Source organism: Musa acuminata, chromosome BXJ3-3 (genome assembly GCF_036884655.1).
Source record: "Musa acuminata AAA Group cultivar baxijiao chromosome BXJ3-3, Cavendish_Baxijiao_AAA, whole genome shotgun sequence".
NCBI classification, from domain to species: Eukaryota; Viridiplantae; Streptophyta; class Magnoliopsida; order Zingiberales; family Musaceae; genus Musa; species Musa acuminata.
In genome coordinates this window covers 30,688,580-30,710,816 of record NC_088351.1, presented here as the reverse complement: position 1 = coordinate 30,710,816, position 22,237 = coordinate 30,688,580, and the positions used below count along the sequence as shown (strand labels likewise).

Below are 22,237 nucleotides of genomic sequence, written 5' to 3'. Positions count from 1 at the left end.
TAAAATTTGTTGATTATAGGATTCATTTTCTAACCGAAACGAAAAGCAATTATCGAAATCACATTGTAGACCCAAAATAGACTTTAGAAGACATGATGATCCCAAGCATATACTTGACATCTTCTCCCTCATCCAAACGAGAATTAGGAACAAAAAGAATACTGAAAACCCTTCCAGTAGTGTCAGCGGAGTCAGGTGAACAGTAAACGCATCAACACGATGGCATCCACCCCATTGACGGGTACTAACAATGTTGACCGGATCTCGTGATACCGGATCCGTAGACAGCTTTGGAGCTGCCACAGACGGGTACAACTTTTGACCGGATCGGGTCATACCAGATCCGTAGACAGTCTCGGAGCCTTGAACTCGACCACGCCCCCCGGCATCGACCCACTCCGCATACCAAGGAAGGGAAGTAAAAGAGCTTGTACATCTCGACGAGCTTTTCCGTGATCAAAACAGCACAAAGCGTGTCCTGATGTGACCCGAGAGGACCACGTCAAGTCGACCACCATGGCCCCACCCCGTGGCTTTCCCGTAGTTATCGCCAACGTATAGGTCAATCCCCACCCCCGTCGCCCACCTTTCGCAAGGCGAGTTGGGACACGTTTCGACCGCTCATTTGATCGGACGCAGTGCCGTCCTGCCTTCGCGGGACACCGCATCGCTACCTCAGACCCAAGGACCTCAATCGAACGCACTCACTTTCGTACCTCTCGAGATCGTGGGGCCCACGGCGGGCCATATGGGCACGTGGCGGACGCGCGTACTGTTCTGTCCTCTGGTTTTATGGCCTTTTTCCTCGCTCTTTATTCGTCGCGATCTGTAATGTGGAATTAGTTGTTCTCGCTTTTACTTTTACCGTCTCCGTAACGCCGGCCCTCGTTGAAAGGACGACAAGTGCGTTAGCGGAGCCTCTCCGTTTCGTCTCCATCTCATCATCGTCGTCGTCGTTGTCTTTTTCCTCGGAATCTTGATTCGAATTCGATCTGCGATTCTTCGTCGGTTCCAACTGAGAATTTCGAGGGTTTCGATCGGCTTCCGGTTGTTTCGCGGCCCAAGGGTTCCAGATTTTGAGCGGTCTTCCGTAGCTGGTTTCTGATTCTCGCCCAAGAGGATCATGCTGTCGTTTGCTTGTTCCTGCTGTTGGGAGTTGATGCGCGCATGGTTGGCTGACGACGAGAGAGAGCACGCCGGTCCGCAATCATGCGGGCGGCCATGGCTGTGTGTACCAGCGTGCTCTTTCTCGTTGTCACCCAGCTGGCTTGCCCTCGCCATGAGACCTCTTCTGCTCCAGGTTTTTCTTCTTTAGCTATTCGATGATGCTTCGTGATTCACCTTTCTGCAGCTATCTATCTCCCGCTGTCGGTCTATATTTGTCGTTATTAAATTGGACTTATTAGGTTTCTGTGACTTGAGCGGTAGGATGTTTGGTTAGTGGCAGTTGAGACCTTAGGGTTGCATTCTATACGTCCGTCCATGTGATTTTTGCTTCTCATGAATTCTTTCAGGCCTTCTTTCTAACATCCAAGATTTGGACTTCGGGATCATTGCTCTAATAGAGATCCACATGGGTTATTTTGAAGATAGTACTTAGCTTGCCAAATTGTTTGGAGCTTCATTCTCTCTATAGAGTATATGCCAATTTATTTTTATAAGGTTTGTGGAATTCCATGGTTTCATAGATATTTAGATGGATGAAAGCGTAATTGATGTATATTGAATCAGTGCTTGGATATGAGCCAAGGATCCATCTATTGTTTTCAGATCGAAGCTAAGTCATGTAATGAAATGGATAATGGATAATGGATAATGGTGAAAGAAGCTTGGGAAATATCCGATGCATACGAACTTAATAAGAAACCGTGTCTACTTTTTAGGTAATTAAACATCAAGGATAATCTACATCTGATCCAAACTTCTTATATGGATCCTCACTTCATAGCATGTGTACTAGTCCTCTATTAGTGCCGTTAGGTAACTGAATTTGTCTTCTCTAATCCGTGGTGTTGTGTATATGACTTTCTGCTGTTGCACTACTTTGGCTTTAGCTATCTAGTACTTTTTGCTCCGATTAAATGGTCAAAATGTTTCTTCATGTTAATTATTGCTTCTTTAGCATCCTCATTTGAGGCATACTTTTTTTTCCAAGTTTTTCCTATAATTCTATAAATTTTCTTTCTGATGGATGGAGGTGTGTACTTTTGTCCACAGATATTTTGTGCATGCAAATTACATGAACACAAGTGTCTAATCTTTATTTTGCAAAAAATACAAGCTTCACAATCCATGAGACTATTTTGGATTGTACTCTTTTTGGATAATCTAGAATTTTATGCTTGCACTGGTTAATATTTCTAATAAACGTTACACATGTCATATGTCAAACATGTTTTGGATGAACTTTGTGATCTATGCCTTAGTTTTGGTTTCCTATTTCTGTCCATAGATATTTTGTGCACGCAAATCACATGAACACAAGTGTCTAATCTTTATTTTGCAAAAAATACAAGCTTCACAATCCATGAGACTATTTTGGATTGTACTCTTTTTGGATAATCTAGAATTTTATGCTTGTACTGGTTAATATTTCTAATAAACTTTACATATGTCATATGTCAAACATGTTTTGGATGGACTTTGTGATCTATACCTTAGTTTTGGTTTCCTATTTTTGTACGTTGAAGTAGTAACTTCAAGATGAAAACTGCAAGAAATGTATATTCATAAAAATGTTTTGATCATGAGAATAGAAGTATTACCTTATACACAATTTCTTAAGTATTATGATATAGTGGCTAATGAATACATCTGTTGTCTCTGAAGGATACTGTAGGAATTGATAATTTCACATCTAGTTACACGCTAGTCAATGTTCTCCACATATTTAATATTTGCTACTGAAGTTGCCAAGCATGTTCCCTGTAGTTAATATGTAAATTCTGTTCATAACACTGATTTGAACATGACATGAACACACATTGATGCAGTACTAAATAACAGAACATGTTTCATTAATAAAATATATAACTGATTTTTAAGAGGTTCTGTAAAACTAAATAGAGAGTTCTGGAGGAATCAATTAGCACTTCTAGACAAATGGATTACTTATGAGACAATTTATTGATGATAATGATACAATGCAAACAACTTGGACTTGTGTATGCATAAAACTTTGAGATCAGTGTTACAAGAATTGGAGTGACGAGCCTTTAGTTCATAAAATATGCATTATCTTTTAGAAAGAGTAACATGCTGAAAGCACCAAATACTGATAAGGGAATTGCAAAGTTTTTGTTTTAGAGTATATTTGACTGCACAACATGGCTGGTATTAAAATATTCACATAATAAATGATGGAGAATCAAGTAAGTGTCCAATTTCTCAGTATAATTTTATAGTAGCAAACTCAAACTTTAGATAGCCAATTATGGTTAATTACATTTGTATATACTGGCACTTAACCCTAATCCAAGAACTTTTGAGGGCATAATTTTTTAATTGGGTTTTGATTTTTCCTCAATTCCATGTCCTTTTCAGGAGAGAAGGATTGTGGATGCATTCCTTCTCCTACAACAATTGGTAGCTCTGGTTTCAAGCTTCTCTTCATCATGTTGTCTCATTACCATCATTAGTTCATAATCTAGATGTGCCTAGAGATGAGAATGCTATAAGTGATCCATCAGAAAATACTACTGGTACTGTTGTGCTTGCATCTAAAGTGGAAATTCCTAGCGTGTTCCAGTCTTCCAGAAGAAGATTGGTGATGATGATGCTGTATGTATCTTAGCATAATGCTGAGTTGCCAGATTTAGGTTATGAATTCCTCTGAACAACCTAATATTTATTTGCCAGATTAGTTAGGTTACACAATCCTCTATCAGGGAGTATAATTCTCTTACTTTGTAGATATTTACTCTTAGGAAGATTACATGCACAAAGCATCATGTTTCTTTATATAACTGTTATGCTTATATATTTTCCACTTCTTTTTTATGGGCTATCTTGTTTTCTTTCTGTTCATCAAGACCTGGGACTCGATAGATCTATACCATGATTTTTCTTTCTGAGGTATAAAGCCAGCTTGGATTATGATTGATCTACTATGGAATATAAGGAAACCATTGTTCTTATTGTCAAAATAAACTAAAAGAGTTATCTTACTGTTAGCAGTTTACTTTTCCTGGTAGTAATACCATTTGATGTTCAAAATGCTTTTTGCAATGGTGATCCCAAGGGAAAGTCTTCTAAATCAGTCTTCTTGGATTTGAAGCTACTGAAAGAGTTCACAATTGGAGGAATGTTCTATTTGGTCTATCCATATACTTGGTTTGACAGCCTAAGAAAAGCTGACTAAATTGGGTCACATCAACTAGAATGTTGATCACTTTGGGAAAAGAAAGCACTATGCATCATTAAACTTATGTGTGTGTGTGTGTGCGTGCGCGCATATATATGACAGGGTAATAATAGGAAGCAATTCATATGGGATAAATAAGTTGAAGTTATATTTCAAAGATATTTAAGTTCTAAGGTACTGGAAATCTTCTGCAGGTACATTGTCATGAGGCTAGTAGTGCACAACAATCATAGATATTTAAGTTCAAGGTACTGGAAATCTTCTGCAGGTACATTGTCATGAGGCTAGTAGTGCACAACAATCATAGGTGAGGGTATCATTCTGTAAATAATCACTTACATTTGTTTCAGTGGATGAAAAAGATGGTTTATTCTTTTAATTCAGAAATCATGCCCAGTAAAAACCCTGGATTCTAAAATTTTAGAACTTTTATCTGATTTGTGCCTATACTACAGATACACATCAATTCAAAAAATGTTATATTACACATGTGGATATGCACACATTTATATACTGAAATTATCTAGTACACTGGCTTGATTTAAATGAAATTACAAGTAAATATGAAATTTAACAGAAAGACTTATATGTTATAATTTGCTTAGCTAAAGACATTATCTCAAGCCTAAGCATCATGTAGTGAAAAACGAATGGCAATGCTATGCAGAATCAGATGCATCCAACTTAAAAAAGGATGATAGTTGAACTTATGGAGCAATTTTGGTCCATGAAATCTGTAGATGCTGCTCATAACCTTTTATTTAGTTGATGAAAGAATGAACAAGTCCATCAAACCTTGATTCTATGAGGAATGAAATGTTACATGCAGCCTTTGAAATGAGGAAGGTTGCAAGACAATGAAACAGGGTATTCCTTATTATTCTCAATAAGTTTCACCTTCCCAATACATTATTTATGTCACTCATTTAGATTGGAGAGGATCAGACATTGTATGTGGTCTTGGTCAATTGTTAGACCATGAAGTTGGATTATTTATTCCAGGGAATGGTTTAGGTTTATGCAACCAACATGAAAAATTAAGAAATCAAACTGAACTGGAGAGTTCAGTTTAGTTCAATTTGTTTTCTTTAAACATTGGGTGCTTGGTTTTGATTTCAGGTATGAGTAAATATATATATTTTGCTCCACTTTCAATTTTTATGAGAAAATGGATAATCTTCCACAAGAAAGTCTGCTTATAAACTGATAGCTCAGAAAGGATAATTTTAGAAATAGGAAAAAAAAGATCTAAGATGGTAATAGATGGTTTTGCATTTGTTTTGTTTGTACTCCATTTGTTTTATTTGATAAAAGACGTTGAATGAAATTACCCATATTATGTAAATGATACTTGTTTATATTTTCATTCTTTTGAAGTGTTGGTATATTCAGAAAGGAGTCTTATGGCCCTTGAATGCTTAAATATGATCCAGTATAAAAATTAGGTCATTGTGGGATAATAGAACTTCTTTGGTTCATTTTCTTCGACAAATCCTTCATATGCATAAATAGTAAAACACCGGCTATAACATTATACATTCATATTCTGAGTGCATTTAGTAGACCAAGAATATACCTTAAGATTCTTAATTATGTTGGTACTCCATTTTTTTTATTTGATTAAAGATGTTGAATGAAATTACCCATATTATGTAAATTATACTTGTTTATATTTTCAATCTTCTGAAGTGTTGGTATATGCAGAAAGGAGTCTAATGGCTCTTGAATGTTCAAATATAATTCAGTATAAAAACTAGGTCATTGTGGGATAATAGAACTTCTTTGGTTCACTTTCTTCAACAAAATATTGGATCCAATGTGACCCCACCCTTGGTTAAAAACCAATTCTGATATACATTAGTGACCATTTTGAGCTTAAATTTAATAATGGTTTCAGTATATTTAATCCTTCATGTGCATAAATAGCAAAACACTAGCTATAACATTATACATTCATATTCTGAGTGCATTTAGTAGACCAAAAATATACCTAAAGATTCTTAATTATGTTATGACTTGAATTTTAAGACATGATCCTTACAGAATTTGTTCATATCCGGAAGTGATTTGTTCATTTAATTTGAGAGACCACAGATGTAAATCTTTGTTTGGTGTATTTATCCTTTGTTGTGTAAAGACCCCTTCTTGTCTCTAGCTTAATTGTCATACTGACACTTATCTGTGTTGATCCTAGCTATTGCAAGTTTTTGTGGAAAATTCTCCTTTTTATAGATTATCATGAGATTATCCAAACCTTTTGATTAGCTTTGTTACAATTTGCAAGTATAGTGAAGTGTTGCTGGCCTGATACAGTTAATCACTTTTTGGCTGAGATTACCAGATGTTATTGTCATATTGTTTTTGAACTCATCTTTCTTTGATAAGAAAATAAATTGATTTTCTAATATTTTGTGAGTGTGACACTTACCATCAAGTTTTATTATCTTACATTTTCCTTTTACCTAAAGAAAAAAGATGTGTAGATGATGCTTTAACTTTCTCCTGTGTTCATGTTTGTCGATGCTGCTGAAAAGAATAAAGCAATTGAATTGTCATTTGAAGGACTTCACAAGAAGGGAGGGAATATTACTTGATTTCTTTCCTTTTAGGGTTGTAAATGCTTGGATTTAGTCATCTTGCTTATCAAGAGACTACTCTCTGCATATTTTGATGTCGTCTCAAGCAAGATGAAAGCTATCCTCCCTCAGTTTCTCATGTTTTCTGGAGTAAATTGGATAACTGACAACTAATTAACACGGTCTTCTAACTTTCTTAATGAACTAATTTGTGCTATTAACAACGCTATTAAATCAGCTTAATTCCCTTGTTCTCCAGATAAGGTAACATCCTTTATTGACTGCACCCTAATTACACCACATACAAATGTTTGCATTAGTTTTAATCTCATTGTCCTTTGGATACATGCTATCCATGTCCTAGAAGACATCTCTCCCTCGCTCTCTTTCTCTCTTTCCAATGGATTTTGGGAGCTTCAAAGTCAACATGAGCAACGGACTCTTCCCAGAAGCTTGTGCTGATCCATTTGACAAAGTAGCTAATGGCTTCCCCTATGGTTTTGATGGCTACTTCCCTGACAAGTTGTCTCCACCATATGACAGCATAGAGTCCAGGGTCCCAACTGAAGACATCCAGGATGTGGTGTTGCCATTCTGTGTCACACAGCCTAATCTTAGCATAGCTTCGATGGCTCACACCTTTGAGCCTCCCATTGCTTGCAGATGCCCCGGCGAGCTCAGTGTCATCAACCATCATCCTCAGATGGAAGTCGAGATGAATAGGAAGTCTATGTCCGCAAGAAGAAATGGTGGTAAAGCACAGAAGAAAACCAACGTGGTTAAAGGCCAATGGACCCTCGAAGAAGACAGGCAGGCATTCTTTCTTCCTTTTTTGCTCCTTTCTCTTTCTCAAAGAGTATGTCTCGTTGTTTTTGTAAAAGATTACAACATGGATATTTCTTGCAGGTTGTTGATAAGACTAGTGGAACAGTATGGACTGAAAAAGTGGTCTCACATTGCTCAGATGTTACATGGAAGAATAGGAAAGCAGTGCAGAGAGAGATGGCACAACCATCTGAGGCCTAACATCAAGGTTTTCACTACCCATCTGCATTTTTTTTGTCCCAGTTGTTCTAGTATGCATCATTAGAAACTTGTGGTGTTATGTATCTTTCTTGTTTTCCCTTTTTGTATATATGATCTATATATAAATTACTTAATTCATAAATCAAAATTGTTACTTCAATTCTTCTGGTAGAATAGTAATTTGAAAATATTTTTTTATAAACATTAAATTAAGTAGAGGATGGGTTTGGTGCTGTACTAATATTACTCTTTTTATAGTTTAGTCATGAAAACAACACATTTCATCACCTTCACTCTTTTCATCAAAGAGGTCTAGGCTATTTTCAAGGAAAAAAAGATGATATTCCCTGTTCATATATATTAAATATATTAAAATAAGTTTGCTTTAGTACATAGGAACAGTATTAGGATTCTACTCAATTTATAATGAATTAATGAGTCTAAATTAAGGTTGCTTTACCAACTAGGGAGAGAGTACAAGGATTTTTCTCACGTTGGAGTGAGTTAATGTGTTGATGAATGACATCAATTTTTGGGTCAAACAAGCATAAATTGCTATTGTAACCCCCATCTTTATGGTTGACTTCATTAAAATGGTATAGTATTTAGTACTCAACTTTAAGTACATTTGTGAGCTCTCTTCTCTCTCTCATATTCCACCAGAACTACTACACACACCCTAATTAAGAGGTTTAGTTAATATAATGTCTAAACTCTTTTTATTTGGCAACAGAAAAAAAAGCCATAATTTGCTTTTCTATTTGTGATGATATTTTTAAATAGCTTTAACTATGAAAGAGATCAACCTAAAAAAATCAAGAAAATATATTTTATATCTAAGTTAAATGAGGATTAATTATGATCTAGTTGGGACCTTTTTACTGAATAATCTGTATCAGTGCCTAAAAATGCACTATTTCTTCCTTCATGCAGAAGGATACATGGTGCGAGGAGGAGGACAAGATACTGATCCAAGCTCACTCCGAAATCGGCAACAAGTGGGCTGAGATCGCCAAGAGGCTCCCGGGCAGGACTGAGAACTCCATCAAGAACCACTGGAATGCAACCAAGCGTAGGCAGTTCGCCAGACGGCGGTGCCGCAACACCAGGAACCCCAAGTCCGGCATGCTCCTGCAGAACTACATCAAAAGCCTGGCACTCAGCCCCGCACCCTCGACAAGAAAGCGCAAGCCCGGCAACAGCTCCAAATCCACCGTGAGCGCCATGCCCGCCGAGGAGCCCAGCACGGCCGCAGATGCCTACCGGGACGGCGACGACCACTTAGTCCCTGCCTGCGACTTCAGCGACGTCATGGTCAGCCTGCTGTTTGAGGACGAGGAGAAGGTCCCGGCTGAGGGGTACGATGTCGGCCACCTGTTCGACCAGCTCGGCTGTGGTCTAGGCGTTGACAAGAGCTTGGAGATGGAGATGGAGTACTGGGATGACATCGTCGCCACACCGCAGTCGTACGAGGACGTGAAGCCGGAGATGGACTTGGTGGAGATGATGTCTCAGAACAGCAGCACTAGCAATAACATGTCATGAGATGATCTGCTTACGTCAAACCTATAACAACACCTATGTGATAGAAAATATATATAGAGGGATATCGGTAATTATTGGAACTTAAAAATAATAATAAGCCTATAGTTATTTAAACTTTTTGCAATATATTATTTCACGCGAAAACTTATTTTCTACACTGCCTCTCGATATTATCTAAAAAAATATTATTCATAGCAAATAATGGTATATTATTTCTAATAAAACACATTATTTTATTATTTAACATATTAATGGTATCGTGTTTAATTTGTTTTGTTTCTAATTCTCTATAAATTTAATATTAGATTTTTTTTTTGCTCTAGATATAAATAATATTTGTTATATTTATTTTTATATGTAATTTGCCTTATTTAAAATGGCATAGATAGTTTTATCTCCTTTTCAAGGAAATATAGAAAAGCATGAACTTTTGAATAAGTTTGATTACATATTGGATCATTAGAACTTGTTTTTCAAAGATCTCTTCTCTTTGAGATCCGACATCAATTGAAGTAATTCAATTCCATAGTAGGTTTTTCTCCATACACACTGAACTTAAATAATAATAATAATAATAATTTTGGTATATATATTTTTATTTACTATCAAATAATGAACACATAATAGTGTATAATATTTTATTGCATCTTTATATTAATTAATATTTTAAATATCCACTATCACCTAATAGGTTACTGCATCTTTATATTCTAATTCAAAATATCTTTAAATACTTAACATGGTAAGATTAATCAACCTCTCATCAATCACTTATTATGCTAATTAAGTTTTAAGCTTGCTATATATGTGTACTCATCGGATTAAAGCTTTACGTGAAATGTGGATATAACATGCATGGCATCTCCAAGGTTTCACCGGGCACAAATCCATTGTGAGAGCCGGCGACGTGCACGTACGACTCTCTCAGGCTGCCATTAGCCCATGTCACTTCTGTGCTTGACGAAATGTCTGCTGTGTTTTCTTCCTCGGTGGATGTCTGCTGGAAGAGGAACGATGGGAGAGGCGAGGAACGTTGGACTCACGCTGTGGATCGATCAATCTCTCCTCAAAGACACACTGTAACACCTTCCTCACTACTCCCTCTTCTCCGCCTTCTTCTCATCTTCTCTTTGTGCTGAACATTTACAAGGACGGAACCTCGATGCCAGAAGATAGACAGCCAAGACAACAGCAGGGTGCAGAAAGACGGAGTCGACGTCCGAGTAGCATGAGCTCCCCGGTGCACACCGGAGCTCCAACGTTGTACCTGGACTTCACGCTCATCCCCGGTGCCCAAGTCCATCACCCCGGCTTCGGCGACCCTTACGGTCTCAGCGTGTGGAACTGGTCGGCGAAGCCTCTGAGCTTTGTGCTGGTGGGCGTGAAGCCACTAGGGGAGCCAATAGTCGGTCTTGGGGGCTTTGTGACGAACAAGCAGGAGGAGATTGATGAGCCCATTCGGCACCTCAACTACTGCAGCACTGGATCTCAGAACCATATACTGGATTGAAGAGGGTGATGATGAGAAGTTTCAGAAGGTTTAGGGTGAAGACCATAGTTCAAGTGACAGCACTATCAATGGAATGGGCCATACGAAAGGGGGTGTTTGCAGTCTAATGGTCCTTTCGATCGAAAGGGGGTGTTTGCAGTGATGATGATGATGTTGGTCAGATAAGAAATGAAATGGATTGAGCGATCGATGGATGATTTGGAAGAATTCTTGCAATTCCCTGAACCTTTCTTTCTCTCCTCCAATCTCGCCACCGTCTATTCCGCCTCATATTATCACGTTCCCACCACGCGTGTCCTTCCCTTTCCTCGCATGCATGGATTGCTTGCTTCCTTTGCCATCATGGCGGCTATGCCCACCACCTCTCTCCGCTCCCTCACCTGAACCCTTGCTCCTCAAGGAAAGCAAGCCAAAAGCAAGAAAGAAATGCATCCCACTCTTCTCCTGCTTCTTATATCCCGCTCCTCTCACTCGTACTTCCATGCCTGTCGATAGTCGACTGCCGACTTGCTCAAGGTGGTGAGCGATGACAGTGACTCGCTGTTCCCCTTCACTTGCTTTGCTCCTCGTCCATGGCCTCTCTGTCTCTGTCTTGTTGGCCTCTGCTGATCCCCCCGGTGAGCTCCAACTCCATCTCTTACTGTGCCTTCTTGGCTGATGCTGACAAGTTCATACCTTGCCTGTACGAGACCAGGTTTCTTGAGCCTTTCTTGCGGAGGATCGACGAGCTTCGTCGACTCCGGCAACAACATCTCATGGGTTCCCGACGGCCCCTACGTGACCGCCGGCAACGCCACCGCGGCCAACTTTGTGCAGGGTGGCTCCACGTCCCAGCTGCCGTTGCGTTTCTTCGCCGACTCCGGTCCGGGAAGCCGTGCCTGCTTCAGGCTGCCGGTCGGCAATCTGCCCCTCGTTCTGGTCAGGCCTCGGTTCGTTTACGGGAACTACGACGGGATGCATCGGCCTCCGGTGTTCGCCGTGTCGCTCGGCAGGGCCATCGCCGGATTTGTGAATCTCAGCCAAGCGGATCCGTGGGTGGAGGAGTTCGTGTGGAGGAGGGAGAAGGGTGCAGCTCTGCCGTTCTGTTTGCACTCGGTTGCTGGCGGCGGCTCCCCTGTTATCTCTTCTCTGGAAGTCCGCCCGCTTCCTGAGCGTGCTTATGGAACTCGATTGCAAGAATTTGGGGATAATCTATTGAGGAAGCGATTCAGGATAAATTGTGGATACGTCGACGATGAACCATTGAGGTAATTCCATGGCGCTTTATGTGATCCCTGTTGCTTGCCCACGATTAGGCCTCCTGTGCTCTTCAGGTCAATTTCTGCTGTTTCATGGACAAACAGGTATCCACTCGATTACCATGACCGGCTGTGGGATGCTGATGAGGGCTTCTCGCCATCCCATTTGGCGGCAGCCTTCCACATTCCAGTTTCCTTCGATCTCACAGGCATTAAGGAGAACCCCCCTGCTTCTGTTCTCCAGACCGCAAGGGTTTTGGCAAGAAAGACTGCTTTGACTTACAATTTCCCACTTGACAAGCTCGGTGACTACTATGTCGCCCTATACTTCGCCGGAATCATGCCTGTTTCGTCCTCGTTTGATGTTTTGATCAATGGAGACGTGGTCCACTCGGATTATACAGTCGAACATGGGGAAGTTGGTTCCATCTTCTTCATGGGGAAGAAGATTGAAAGCTTGAACATCACATTTCGGAACAACAGCTTCTACCCTCAAGTGAATGGAATTGAAATATATGAAGTTTTGGAGGTGCCCGTGGAATGCTCCACAACCACAGGTGGTTTCAAAAGCACCTGATTGTTATGTTTATATCACGAATGTGTAATGGAGGATGTAATTCCAGCTTCTGCAGCGCAGTTTCTGCGCTTCAGGTAATTAGGCAATCGACTGGTTTCGACTTTGGTTGGGAAGATGATCCGTGCTCTCCGAAACCATGGATGCATGTGGGCTGTGACGGAAACCTGGTCACTTCATTGTGAGTTATCTATATATCCAGCTTATGAAATTTCTTGAGTTTCCTGTTCATCTGTAATCTTGTTGCTGATGAGTTCAGGAAGCTTTCTGATATGGACTTGGGAGCAATCACACCAACATTTGGGGATCTCCTTGACCTTAAAATATTGTAACATACTGATCAACCTGCTATTTTCAGTCCTTTTCTTTTCTTTTTTATTATCTAATTGGTCACAAATTATTCTAGAGATCTACATAACACATCCATTGCTGGAGAAATTACAAATTTGGGAACCCTGCAGAAGCTGGAAATCTTGTAATTTCTTTTTTCTTCCAGATTGAGCTACACATTTTTGTTTGTTCTATTTCCTGCCTTTTAATCTTTATATTATATAAAATATGATATAGGAAACATGTTTGCAGGAACCTTAGCTTCAACAAACTAACTTCATTTGGCTCTGACTTCAACACCATGGTCAGCCTTCAGATACTGTAAGTTTTTTGTACCATATGTGATTGGAGAAGGTAACTTTATGGACATTGTTAGTTTGGTAATCTTTTCATCTAGAAGACATCATAGATCACGTAAGCGATCAATTCGAGTAGAATACGCCACCACCTGAATTATGTCTTGAGCTTAACTAGTATTCCTATGGCATAGATTGCGTGCTATTCAAATACCATTTTAAGCTAAAATAATATTTTCCAGCTGTTGATTATTATTTTTCCCTAAGATTGGTGAGACCCTTCGAGGTTTTTAGGAACCTCTGTATGATCTTTAAGCTACTTAAACCTATGTGGCTGGAATATTGACTGATTCATGATTGTTTCAGAAATGTCAAAGTGGCATGAATATTGCACTGCTTTGGTTGTACATCAGTTAAAGGAGTTTATGTCTTGGCTCACGAGTCTTGTATCAAATATTAGACTAGGAATAAGATAAGATCTGTCAATATGTGGCAGTAGATGTCTCCAGAAATTGATCTGAAATTTGTAGGGAGAAACAATTGCTTGAAAACATACTTTTAGTCCTCTTTTTTTTTTTTTGAAGTATTGGCATCTGATTTGAGCCATGAAACAAATGCGATAGAAGCATGGCTCAAAAAAGGTTTGTACTTTAGTTGAATCTTCTGCTTCGAAACTCAATTAAACCTTTTCAGCCCATTTCAACTTGTATCAGTTTGACACTTCATGAATTTGTAGCCGATGGTGCATCTTTCTCTTGTTGCTTATGGGTATGCTTTTCTTCTCGTTTAAGAATCTTGGATTGTTTCATACCCTACTGTGCTGGAAAGTATGGAAAACTAGGAATCAAGAGCTCTTTAATGAAGTTTCGTCTAATGCTGAGGATTTAGTCACATAACCACCTGATGGCGTTCCGCTCATGCAGGATCAGCAGTCCTAGAAAGGGTCTCAAGATTTCCTAAGCTTTTGGGTCAAGAGGAACTCATTTTCTCTGCTATTGCCATATGTTATAAGGATTGGCTGTCATTTCCATCTAGCTGTCTATGGAGTAACTATTATTCCATTTGTGTGAAATGAATTTCAACATTTCTGGTTTTTGGACAATACAATATATTATAATATATGTTTCTATTACTCTTTCTTCATGTAGTTTGTTTATTCTACCAAATACTTCAGAGATGCACAGGAGTTCTTCCTGGAAGCTGATTTGCTGGACCATTTTAGGCCATTTTTACACAAAGGTCTCCTTAATGATAGTTCCCATACTTGTAAACTTCTACTTAATTGTTAAATGTTTTTCTATTTTGTACATGTAAAAGTGCAAATGGGAATTTTTCATCCTTTTAGTCTGTACTCAACATGCACAAGTTTTACCTATTTTTTGTTTTAATCAAAAGGGTATTGTAACCTTGGTTGATCTCCTTCTTTGTCTTTCTCTGAAGGGATTTGCACAACAATAGTTTAGAGGGAGCAGTACCAGATGGTTTGGGAAGTTTAAACTACCTTCACTTATTGTAAGTAAACTCTTTTTTCCCCTTGTTATTGTTGTTGAATCAATATGTCTCAAGTTCAATTTATGCAGGAACTTGGAAAACAACAGGCTTCATGGTGTCCTACCTCAGTCTTTGAAAAAGGAAAGATTAGAAGTTAGGTATGACAGTTCATACTGTTATTTGAAGAATTAAAATGAATTTTTTTAAAGTTCTTTCTCTCTTTCAGAACATCAGGGAATTTGTGCCTTTCCTTCTCTTCAATGTGCAATAACTTTTCGGACCACCCCTCCATTCCAACTCCACAAGTGACAGTCTTTGACATGGAGAGGCCTTTGCATTCCAACCGCAAAACAGTAATAATTGCCATTGCCACCATTGGAAGTGTATGCTTTGCAATATTGCTTATTTTACTTGCTATGATTGTGCAAAGGAGACGGCGAAAAGAAGATGATGTGATATCTAGAACATGTATGCATGTTATATTCAATTTGTTGACTTCATACATGATTAAGATATTAAGTTTTGCCAATCTTAATTGAGATACAGCAAGAGAGATGCAACGATGGAGTGCAGCAAGGATATTCTCATATAAAGAGATCAAGGCTGCAACAAACAACTTCAGGGATGTGATAGGCAGTGGGGGATTTGGATCTGTATACCTTGGAAAGATATCAGATGGAAAACTAGTAGCTGTGAAAGTACGCCTTGACAAAACACAGCTTGGTGCTGATTCATTCTTCAATGAGGTCAATATTCATAAAATCTTGAGCATGATCACTTTAAAATCTCCTATTGCTATCAATTATGAGTCTTTTTCTTTTTTGTTCGTATTATTGTTTTTCCCTTTTTAATCGAGTATCACATGATGTTTTAAATCCATGTTTGCGTGAACACTGTTTAGATGCTTACATAATCATTCCAATGAATTACCAATGACATTTAGAATTCATTAGGCCATTTTAAGTCAGAGGATGGATCTTGGTAGTTGGTACTTGGTACATCAATAAGGTTGCTTCTTTATGATATAAGTGATCAGGGTTTGAATTCATGGAAATATCTCTACTTGTAGGAGCAAGATTGTGTATATTGATACTCCCCAAATCCCAAATTGGCAGGAGTCTCGGGTTCAAGTGCACTGGTGTTGTCTATCAAGAATATTTAATTACACCTATTGGTGGTAAACTACTGTTGTTTTCCTATCGAACATTAAGTAGAATATGTCATTATGCCTATCAAAGGCGGACTATGTTGGGCTGTTACCCTGTAGAACGTTTTAATTTCAAACAGCCTAATATAGACCAGCCTAATAATGTACAACTAAGGTCTTGTTGATATTTTCCTATTATTCAAATAGAGATCTCTATATACTGTTAAATTGAGATCAAACTACTGGTGTTATTTTATTCTAAGTTCACATTTCATTTCTTCGTAATTCACAACAGTAAACCACCATCTGTTTAGTTTTCTTTTCTGTATCGAAATGATTTCTTGGACTTCAATTTTCATGCTTAATCAAGAAATTTTATTCACTGGATCTACAGGTGCATCTTTTATCTCAAGTACGGCATCAAAACCTTGTCTCATTAGAAGGATTTTGTCATGAGTCGAAGCAGCAAATCCTAGTTTATGAGTACTTACCTGGTGGATCATTGGCTGATAATTTATATGGTATAATGTGATGTTAGTTGGTGAAAAACCTACAGAATCTTATTCTGTAGATTTTTTTCAGTTATAACTTTATTCAATTTATCTCATCATGTTTCAGGTTCAAACAGTAAAAGGGCAACCTTAAATTGGGCCCGCAGGTTGAAGATTGCTGTGGATGCTGCAAAAGGTATTGAATCTCTTAATCCATGTGTTGTTGAATTATGTATCCTTAAGGGAACTATTTTGCTTATTTGTTTGACATAATTTTACATACATTTTCTCCTCCACTTTTATTGCATAAGTGGCACATTTGGAATATTCATGAAGGTACATTAGTGCACAACCAAACTTTTGCTCCAGTGGAAAAAAGGTCCAACAGTAGGTTAGTGTGTCACACATCTAGCAAGTTGGACTATTTGTACATGCAATAATATGATTGTGTGATAATATGATTCTATATGTACATGCGAGGTTTTTAAATAAAGATTTCATACCAGTTTCAATAACCAAGTTGGACTCTTAGGGTACCACGACACCAAGCAAGATACTGGCTTATACTTCCTCGTATCATGGGAAAAAGTAATAAAAGAAATTAAAATGAACTATTACCAAGCAGTGCTGACTTGCATAATTGACAACTAGTGTTTAGTCGGACCAGTAAGTATCGGTGGATACATACTAGTCTGACCAGTATTTTAAGTCATGTCTACAATTAATACAAGAAGGTAAAGTAGGAATATTTTGTGAGGAATTAGAAAATTAAAGAGGCATATGAGCAAGTATAAGGGTGCCATATAACAAGCCTGTTGACTCATTTGTGGTTGATGCTTACTGACTCTTGGTGTGCAACGACCTTCTGATGAGTAGACCTGGTTTTGGCTTTTGTAATATTTTTGCAGCAAAAAAATCTGTGCATTAGATCAATTTTTTCAGGAAAAAAGTGCAAGTAATACTTACTCCTCCAAGGTCCATATTAGTGTGTGCCTGACTAGTTTGAAGTTTGAACCCTCATGGATCAATATGGACCTGTTTGGTATAACTTTGTTTTGAAGAACTTGAGGAACCGAGGATTTAATATATTTTTTCACTTGTGGAACATTTTCTGTATACATAATGTTGGGTTATTTATTTAAGTACATTTTCTGGTTATAAAAACTTAAGCTTGTTTTGGATATACCTAAGGGAACTTTGCAGTCCTAGTTTCTTGTAGAAGATTTTTCTCATCAAGCACACCTTACCTTTGCAACTTTGGTAGGACTTGTTCCTTTGTTGGCTTTTCTTTGTTGAATTATGTCCTCTATACAAGATTTTGGTTGGCAGCATAACTCATGTAATATACTGCATGTACTCTTGGTAGGTCTACTTTTCTTAATCAACTTTATTTCTGTATATTTATTTTGAATGAAGATTATCCTATTAAACTATGCATATCAAGTTCTGTAGTTAATTCAAAAGTAAAATTTATTAATATTTTGCATTCCTGTAGCCCACCCTTCAGATTGTTTCATTATGTCCTAAACAGTATAACTCATGTAATATACTGCATGTACTCTTGGAAGGTCTTCTTTTCTTAATCAACTTTATTTCTGGTAATTTATTTTGAAAATGTAGATTTTCCTATTAAACTATGCGTATTAAGTTCTGTATTTAATTCAAAAGTAAAGTGATTAACATATTGCGTTCATGTAGCCCACCTTTCAGATTGTTTCATATTAAACAGAATTAGTATGAACCGATATTTAGAACTGTACATTAGTGAAATTTGAGTAATGACATGTTTTCTTTGTTCTCAAGCATATATACACAGAGTGCTTGAACATGATATTCTGAGATTAATTTTCTTATCAAAATTAATACTGGTTATAGTCATTCTTACTATTTTTGTTTAAACTTTGGTGTATTAGTTGAACAATGTTGATTAGCTCAGCAAATATTACATCTTTTATCAGGAGAGTTATAAGTTATGACAATGCAGAACACAAAAGACATTAGCAAAGAATAGCTGAATTATAACCAGTTATTTCAATGCTAGATATTAGCTGCAAAACCTTGTCTCTTTAAATTATAGCATGTGCATGCCTGCACATGTTTATGCACCATAGGATTTACAATTTGATAGCAGAATTTAATTTTGGAAGAAAAATATCTGATAAATCCATGCTACTATTGCAAAATATTCTTCTCTTTTAGATATCATTGTGCTGTTTCCATGGTATAGTGGTGTTCCTATAAACTGTAACCAATGAGTATGACATAAAAATTTATATAAACCTCATCTTCACATCATTCTTTTGACCAAGGATTGGATTATCTGCACAATGGGAGCAATCCACGAATAATTCATCGTGATGTAAAGTGCAGCAACATCCTTCTAGATGCAGAAATTAATGCGAAGGTCAGTGACTTTGGGCTATCAAAGCAGGTGCTTCAAGTAGATGCCACTCATGTTACTACTGCTGTCAAAGGCACAGCTGGTTACCTAGATCCTGAGTAAGTCTCCGACTTGGCACTTCATTTTCACTCCTATTGAAATCCTTACAATTGGTTTATTGCACAGATACTATGCCACCCAGCAATTAACTGAGAAAAGTGACGTCTATAGCTTTGGTGTCGTGTTGTTGGAAATGATTTGTGGACGTGAACCTTTAAGTCATGTTGGACCTCCAGATACTTACAATTTGGTGTTATGGGTACTCTATCTTCACTCTTGTCAATTTAACTAAGCTTAGATAGATAAATTTGCTTAGGTTTACAGTGATAATTGACTATATTACTTTTGGATGTGTTGGATATGATTTTATATAAAAAGTTACATGTTATCATCTTGAACCTTTTTTTTATTGTTATACTAGTGGGAAGTTGCATTTGTTTTACATGACGTTGTTATTAGAAAAATAATAATTATTGTATAAATATATTTATAAAGGATTTTTTCTTGATAGAATCTGAGTGTTGGACAATTAAGAAACAATATATATAAAAAATTTGTATCGCTAAGATAAGAATGTTAAGATGGTTGTGTGAGTTACTAGGAAAGATAGAAAAAGAGATGCATACATTCATGAACAACTGAGTATCGTTTCGATAAAAGATAAGATGAAAGAAAAATTATTTAAAATGATATGGACATATGTTAAAGAGATCTTCGGATGCGACAGTTAGAAGAGGTGAAATAATTAATGTTAATGGTACAATAAGAGATAGAGGAAGGCATAAAAAGACTTTTATAGAATTTAAGTACTATAAACTTAATTAAACATATGGCTTTTTACTGATCTCAAAGGTGGCAAGAGATACATATAGTTGATTCCATATGATTGGGACTTACGGCTTTGTTGTTATTGTAACTTTTTTTTTATAAATAACTGCTACAAGAAGGATTTTAATGATAATACTTGAGCATCTTGGATGGCCTATGTATTACATCAAATAACTAGTAGATGGGAATTTGATAACTTGTGGTAGTCTGCTAGGCTAGAAATGATTTCTGATTAAAAAGGACACATCTATTACTTGAGACTTCCACTAATGCGAGATCTTGTGATGGCCAATGGATGCAGATTCTACCTCCATTTATTAATGAGAACGTAATAAAGTTGAGTTATAGCTGAATTGGATTTTTAGAAGGAACCATTTGAGTAACAGATACTGACATAGTACTAAAACAAGGTTGAATGTGTAGCAAATTCTTTGTAGAGAAGGTGTGAAAATGCTGTTCTTCAGTGAATTATGTCCAAAAGGCAGTCTACTAAGACCTTCCACTAGTTCTGGATTTTAAAAAATGAGCATGAAGTAGTATATGATACTATAGATGGGATGAGTACTACTAAGACCTTCCACTACTTCTGGATTTTAAAAAATGAGCATGAAGTAGTATATGATACTATAGATGGGATGAGTATAACGCGAACACAAATAAAATTTCAGGTGGTTCATTCCATGAACTCGTAAAGTTTGATGAGCTATAAATATAATTATCAATTTCTACAAATATTGCAGGTTCATGAAGTTCATATGTTGATTGCAGAGGTAGAATGTGGAAGTAGTGCATCGGTTCTAAGAAAACAAAAATGAATAGAGGCATGCACAAATTTTGCACCGGTCAAAGCTAATCACAACATATGTTCTGCCTCAAATATAAAAAGTAAAAACAATAAAGAAAAGCTACTGAACACATCTAATCAAACAACAATGGAGTAGCCGGTGCTACAAATTTGAGTTAATTTTAAAATTGTAGCTTTGGCAGTTAACATCATTAATCATTCATTATGTATCGCCTCATTCATATTCCCATGGAGTTGAAGTTCACTTTAGTAATTCATAACACTTTTTTTTTTCTTCATCAAATTTTCACTAGAGCTGCAAATCTGTGATTCTGATTTTTTTTTTCACTTTCATATTTTGAAATGGAAAAGCAACAGGAAATTTTTAGATTTTTGTAGTTTATATTGACTCTTATGATATCCTCTTCTTTTTTTTTTCCCTTTTTCCATTGGCGACTTTCAGGCAAAGCCTTATTTGCAAGCTGATTCATTTGAGATTGTGGATGAAAACATAAAGGGAGCCTTCAATCCAGAAAGCATGAAAAAGGCTGCTTCTGTTGCTATAAGATGTGTGGAGAGGGATGCATCACATAGACCAACGATAGCAGAAGTGCTGGCTGAGCTCAAGGAGGCTTACAGCATTCAACTCACTTCCATGTCATCCGAGGGCACCTAGTTTGAATGTGCCTTGTGAGATTTTTCTTTGTGTGATCATGAGTGTTTGCCTAGTATTTTCTCTTGTCACTGGTGAAGATGATTTGCTTGATATTGTGGATCTAAAGTAACTTCCAGTAGGGGAAAAGCTTGATGGAGTGAGAAAATTCATTGCAGTATGAAGAATTCAACTCCTCTCTCATAATTAAATCTGGGTTGGTGGATGTGTAGTTTGAACTCTCATCTGTTTTAAGGGCTTTATTCTCTTTTTGAGCAATAGATTTGCTTGGTGTAGTAGTTAGTTGATCCCAAGAACTCAGATAACTCTATTCTGTTGCGTTAGAGTGCATACGTATCTGATGACTTGTCTCAATTAGCAGCTTGATTCATATTCATATTTTCCTATGTCTATTGACTATCCTTTGCTTGCAACTAAGGATTTTAAGTCTCTTTCTGATACCGATTTTGATAAGCTTACATTACTGGTAGAGTACAATAGAATTAATAAACTTACACCACTTGGTACTATCGAATCGAACAATAAAGATTTAAGTACCTTTATATTTTGATATCGATATTCTGTTGGACCAACGAATACGAACCGTATTGTCACGAATTTAGCTGGAATTGTCTAAGCCGTGAGGCATCATTGCGGTCAAGACGCGAACTTAGCTTGCGTTGCCTAAGTCGCGAAGCACCCGTGCGCCAACTTCTCGGACTTAGTTGGGATTGCCTAAGTCTTGACGTGCCCTTGCGTTGTGCGTCAGCAAATGTTAGCTAATTTGCAACCTCACTCAGGTCCCGAAGGACCTGTAAAAGAGAAAGTTGATTAATTCGAAGAACGAGCGACAGACAAGTCCCGACGTCTCGTGAAGAGGGAAGCTTTACAAGCAATTCAGCGAGCACCTTGAATGCATGAGAGAAAACAAAGAAAGGAGGAAAAC

The 22,237-nt window shown here is 37.5% G+C and overlaps 2 protein-coding genes across 3 annotated transcripts; both read left to right on the top strand.

Moving 5' to 3' along the window:
• Window positions 1-871: 871 nt before the first annotated feature.
• LOC135586797 (transcription factor MYB98-like) lies at window positions 872-9,627 on the top strand. Of its 2 annotated transcripts, XM_065141706.1 has the most exons (4): window positions 872-4,670; window positions 7,603-7,749; window positions 7,846-7,972; window positions 8,899-9,627. In XM_065141706.1, the coding sequence occupies exons 1-4, from the start codon at window positions 4,642-4,644 to the stop codon at window positions 9,508-9,510; spliced, it is 915 nt and encodes a 304-aa protein (XP_064997778.1). In that variant the 5' UTR covers window positions 872-4,641; the 3' UTR covers window positions 9,511-9,627. The 2 variants fall into 2 exon arrangements, with proteins under 2 accessions (XP_064997778.1, XP_064997777.1); XM_065141705.1 differs by having other exon boundaries at window positions 872-7,749.
• Window positions 9,628-11,126: 1,499 nt separating this feature from the next.
• LOC135633447 (probable LRR receptor-like serine/threonine-protein kinase At5g48740) lies at window positions 11,127-21,688 on the top strand. The gene is made up of 16 exons (XM_065142900.1): window positions 11,127-11,637; window positions 11,715-12,267; window positions 12,364-12,815; window positions 12,896-13,013; window positions 13,092-13,160; window positions 13,239-13,307; window positions 13,415-13,483; window positions 14,899-14,970; window positions 15,039-15,107; window positions 15,176-15,417; window positions 15,496-15,695; window positions 16,491-16,617; window positions 16,715-16,783; window positions 18,897-19,086; window positions 19,154-19,286; window positions 21,103-21,688. The coding sequence occupies exons 1-16, from the start codon at window positions 11,547-11,549 to the stop codon at window positions 21,313-21,315; spliced, it is 2,736 nt and encodes a 911-aa protein (XP_064998972.1). The 5' UTR covers window positions 11,127-11,546; the 3' UTR covers window positions 21,316-21,688.
• Window positions 21,689-22,237: the final 549 nt, after the last annotated feature.

Bases quoted from the DNA above. Each gene is read 5' to 3' on its own strand.
- LOC135633447 (XM_065142900.1), top strand. From the start codon at position 11,547: ATGACAGTGACTCGCTGTTCCCCTTCACTTGCTTTGCTCCTCGTCCAT. The intron at 12,816-12,895 runs GTGGTTTCAAAA...TCTGCAGCGCAG, and splicing joins GGAATGCTCCACAACCACAG to TTTCTGCGCTTCAGGTAATT. The intron at 15,418-15,495 runs GTATGCATGTTA...ATTGAGATACAG, and splicing joins TGATGTGATATCTAGAACAT to CAAGAGAGATGCAACGATGG.
- LOC135586797 (XM_065141705.1), top strand. From the start codon at position 7,340: ATGGATTTTGGGAGCTTCAAAGTCAACATGAGCAACGGACTCTTCCCA. The intron at 7,750-7,845 runs GCAGGCATTCTT...TATTTCTTGCAG, and splicing joins TGGACCCTCGAAGAAGACAG to GTTGTTGATAAGACTAGTGG. The intron at 7,973-8,898 runs GTTTTCACTACC...TCCTTCATGCAG, and splicing joins ATCTGAGGCCTAACATCAAG to AAGGATACATGGTGCGAGGA.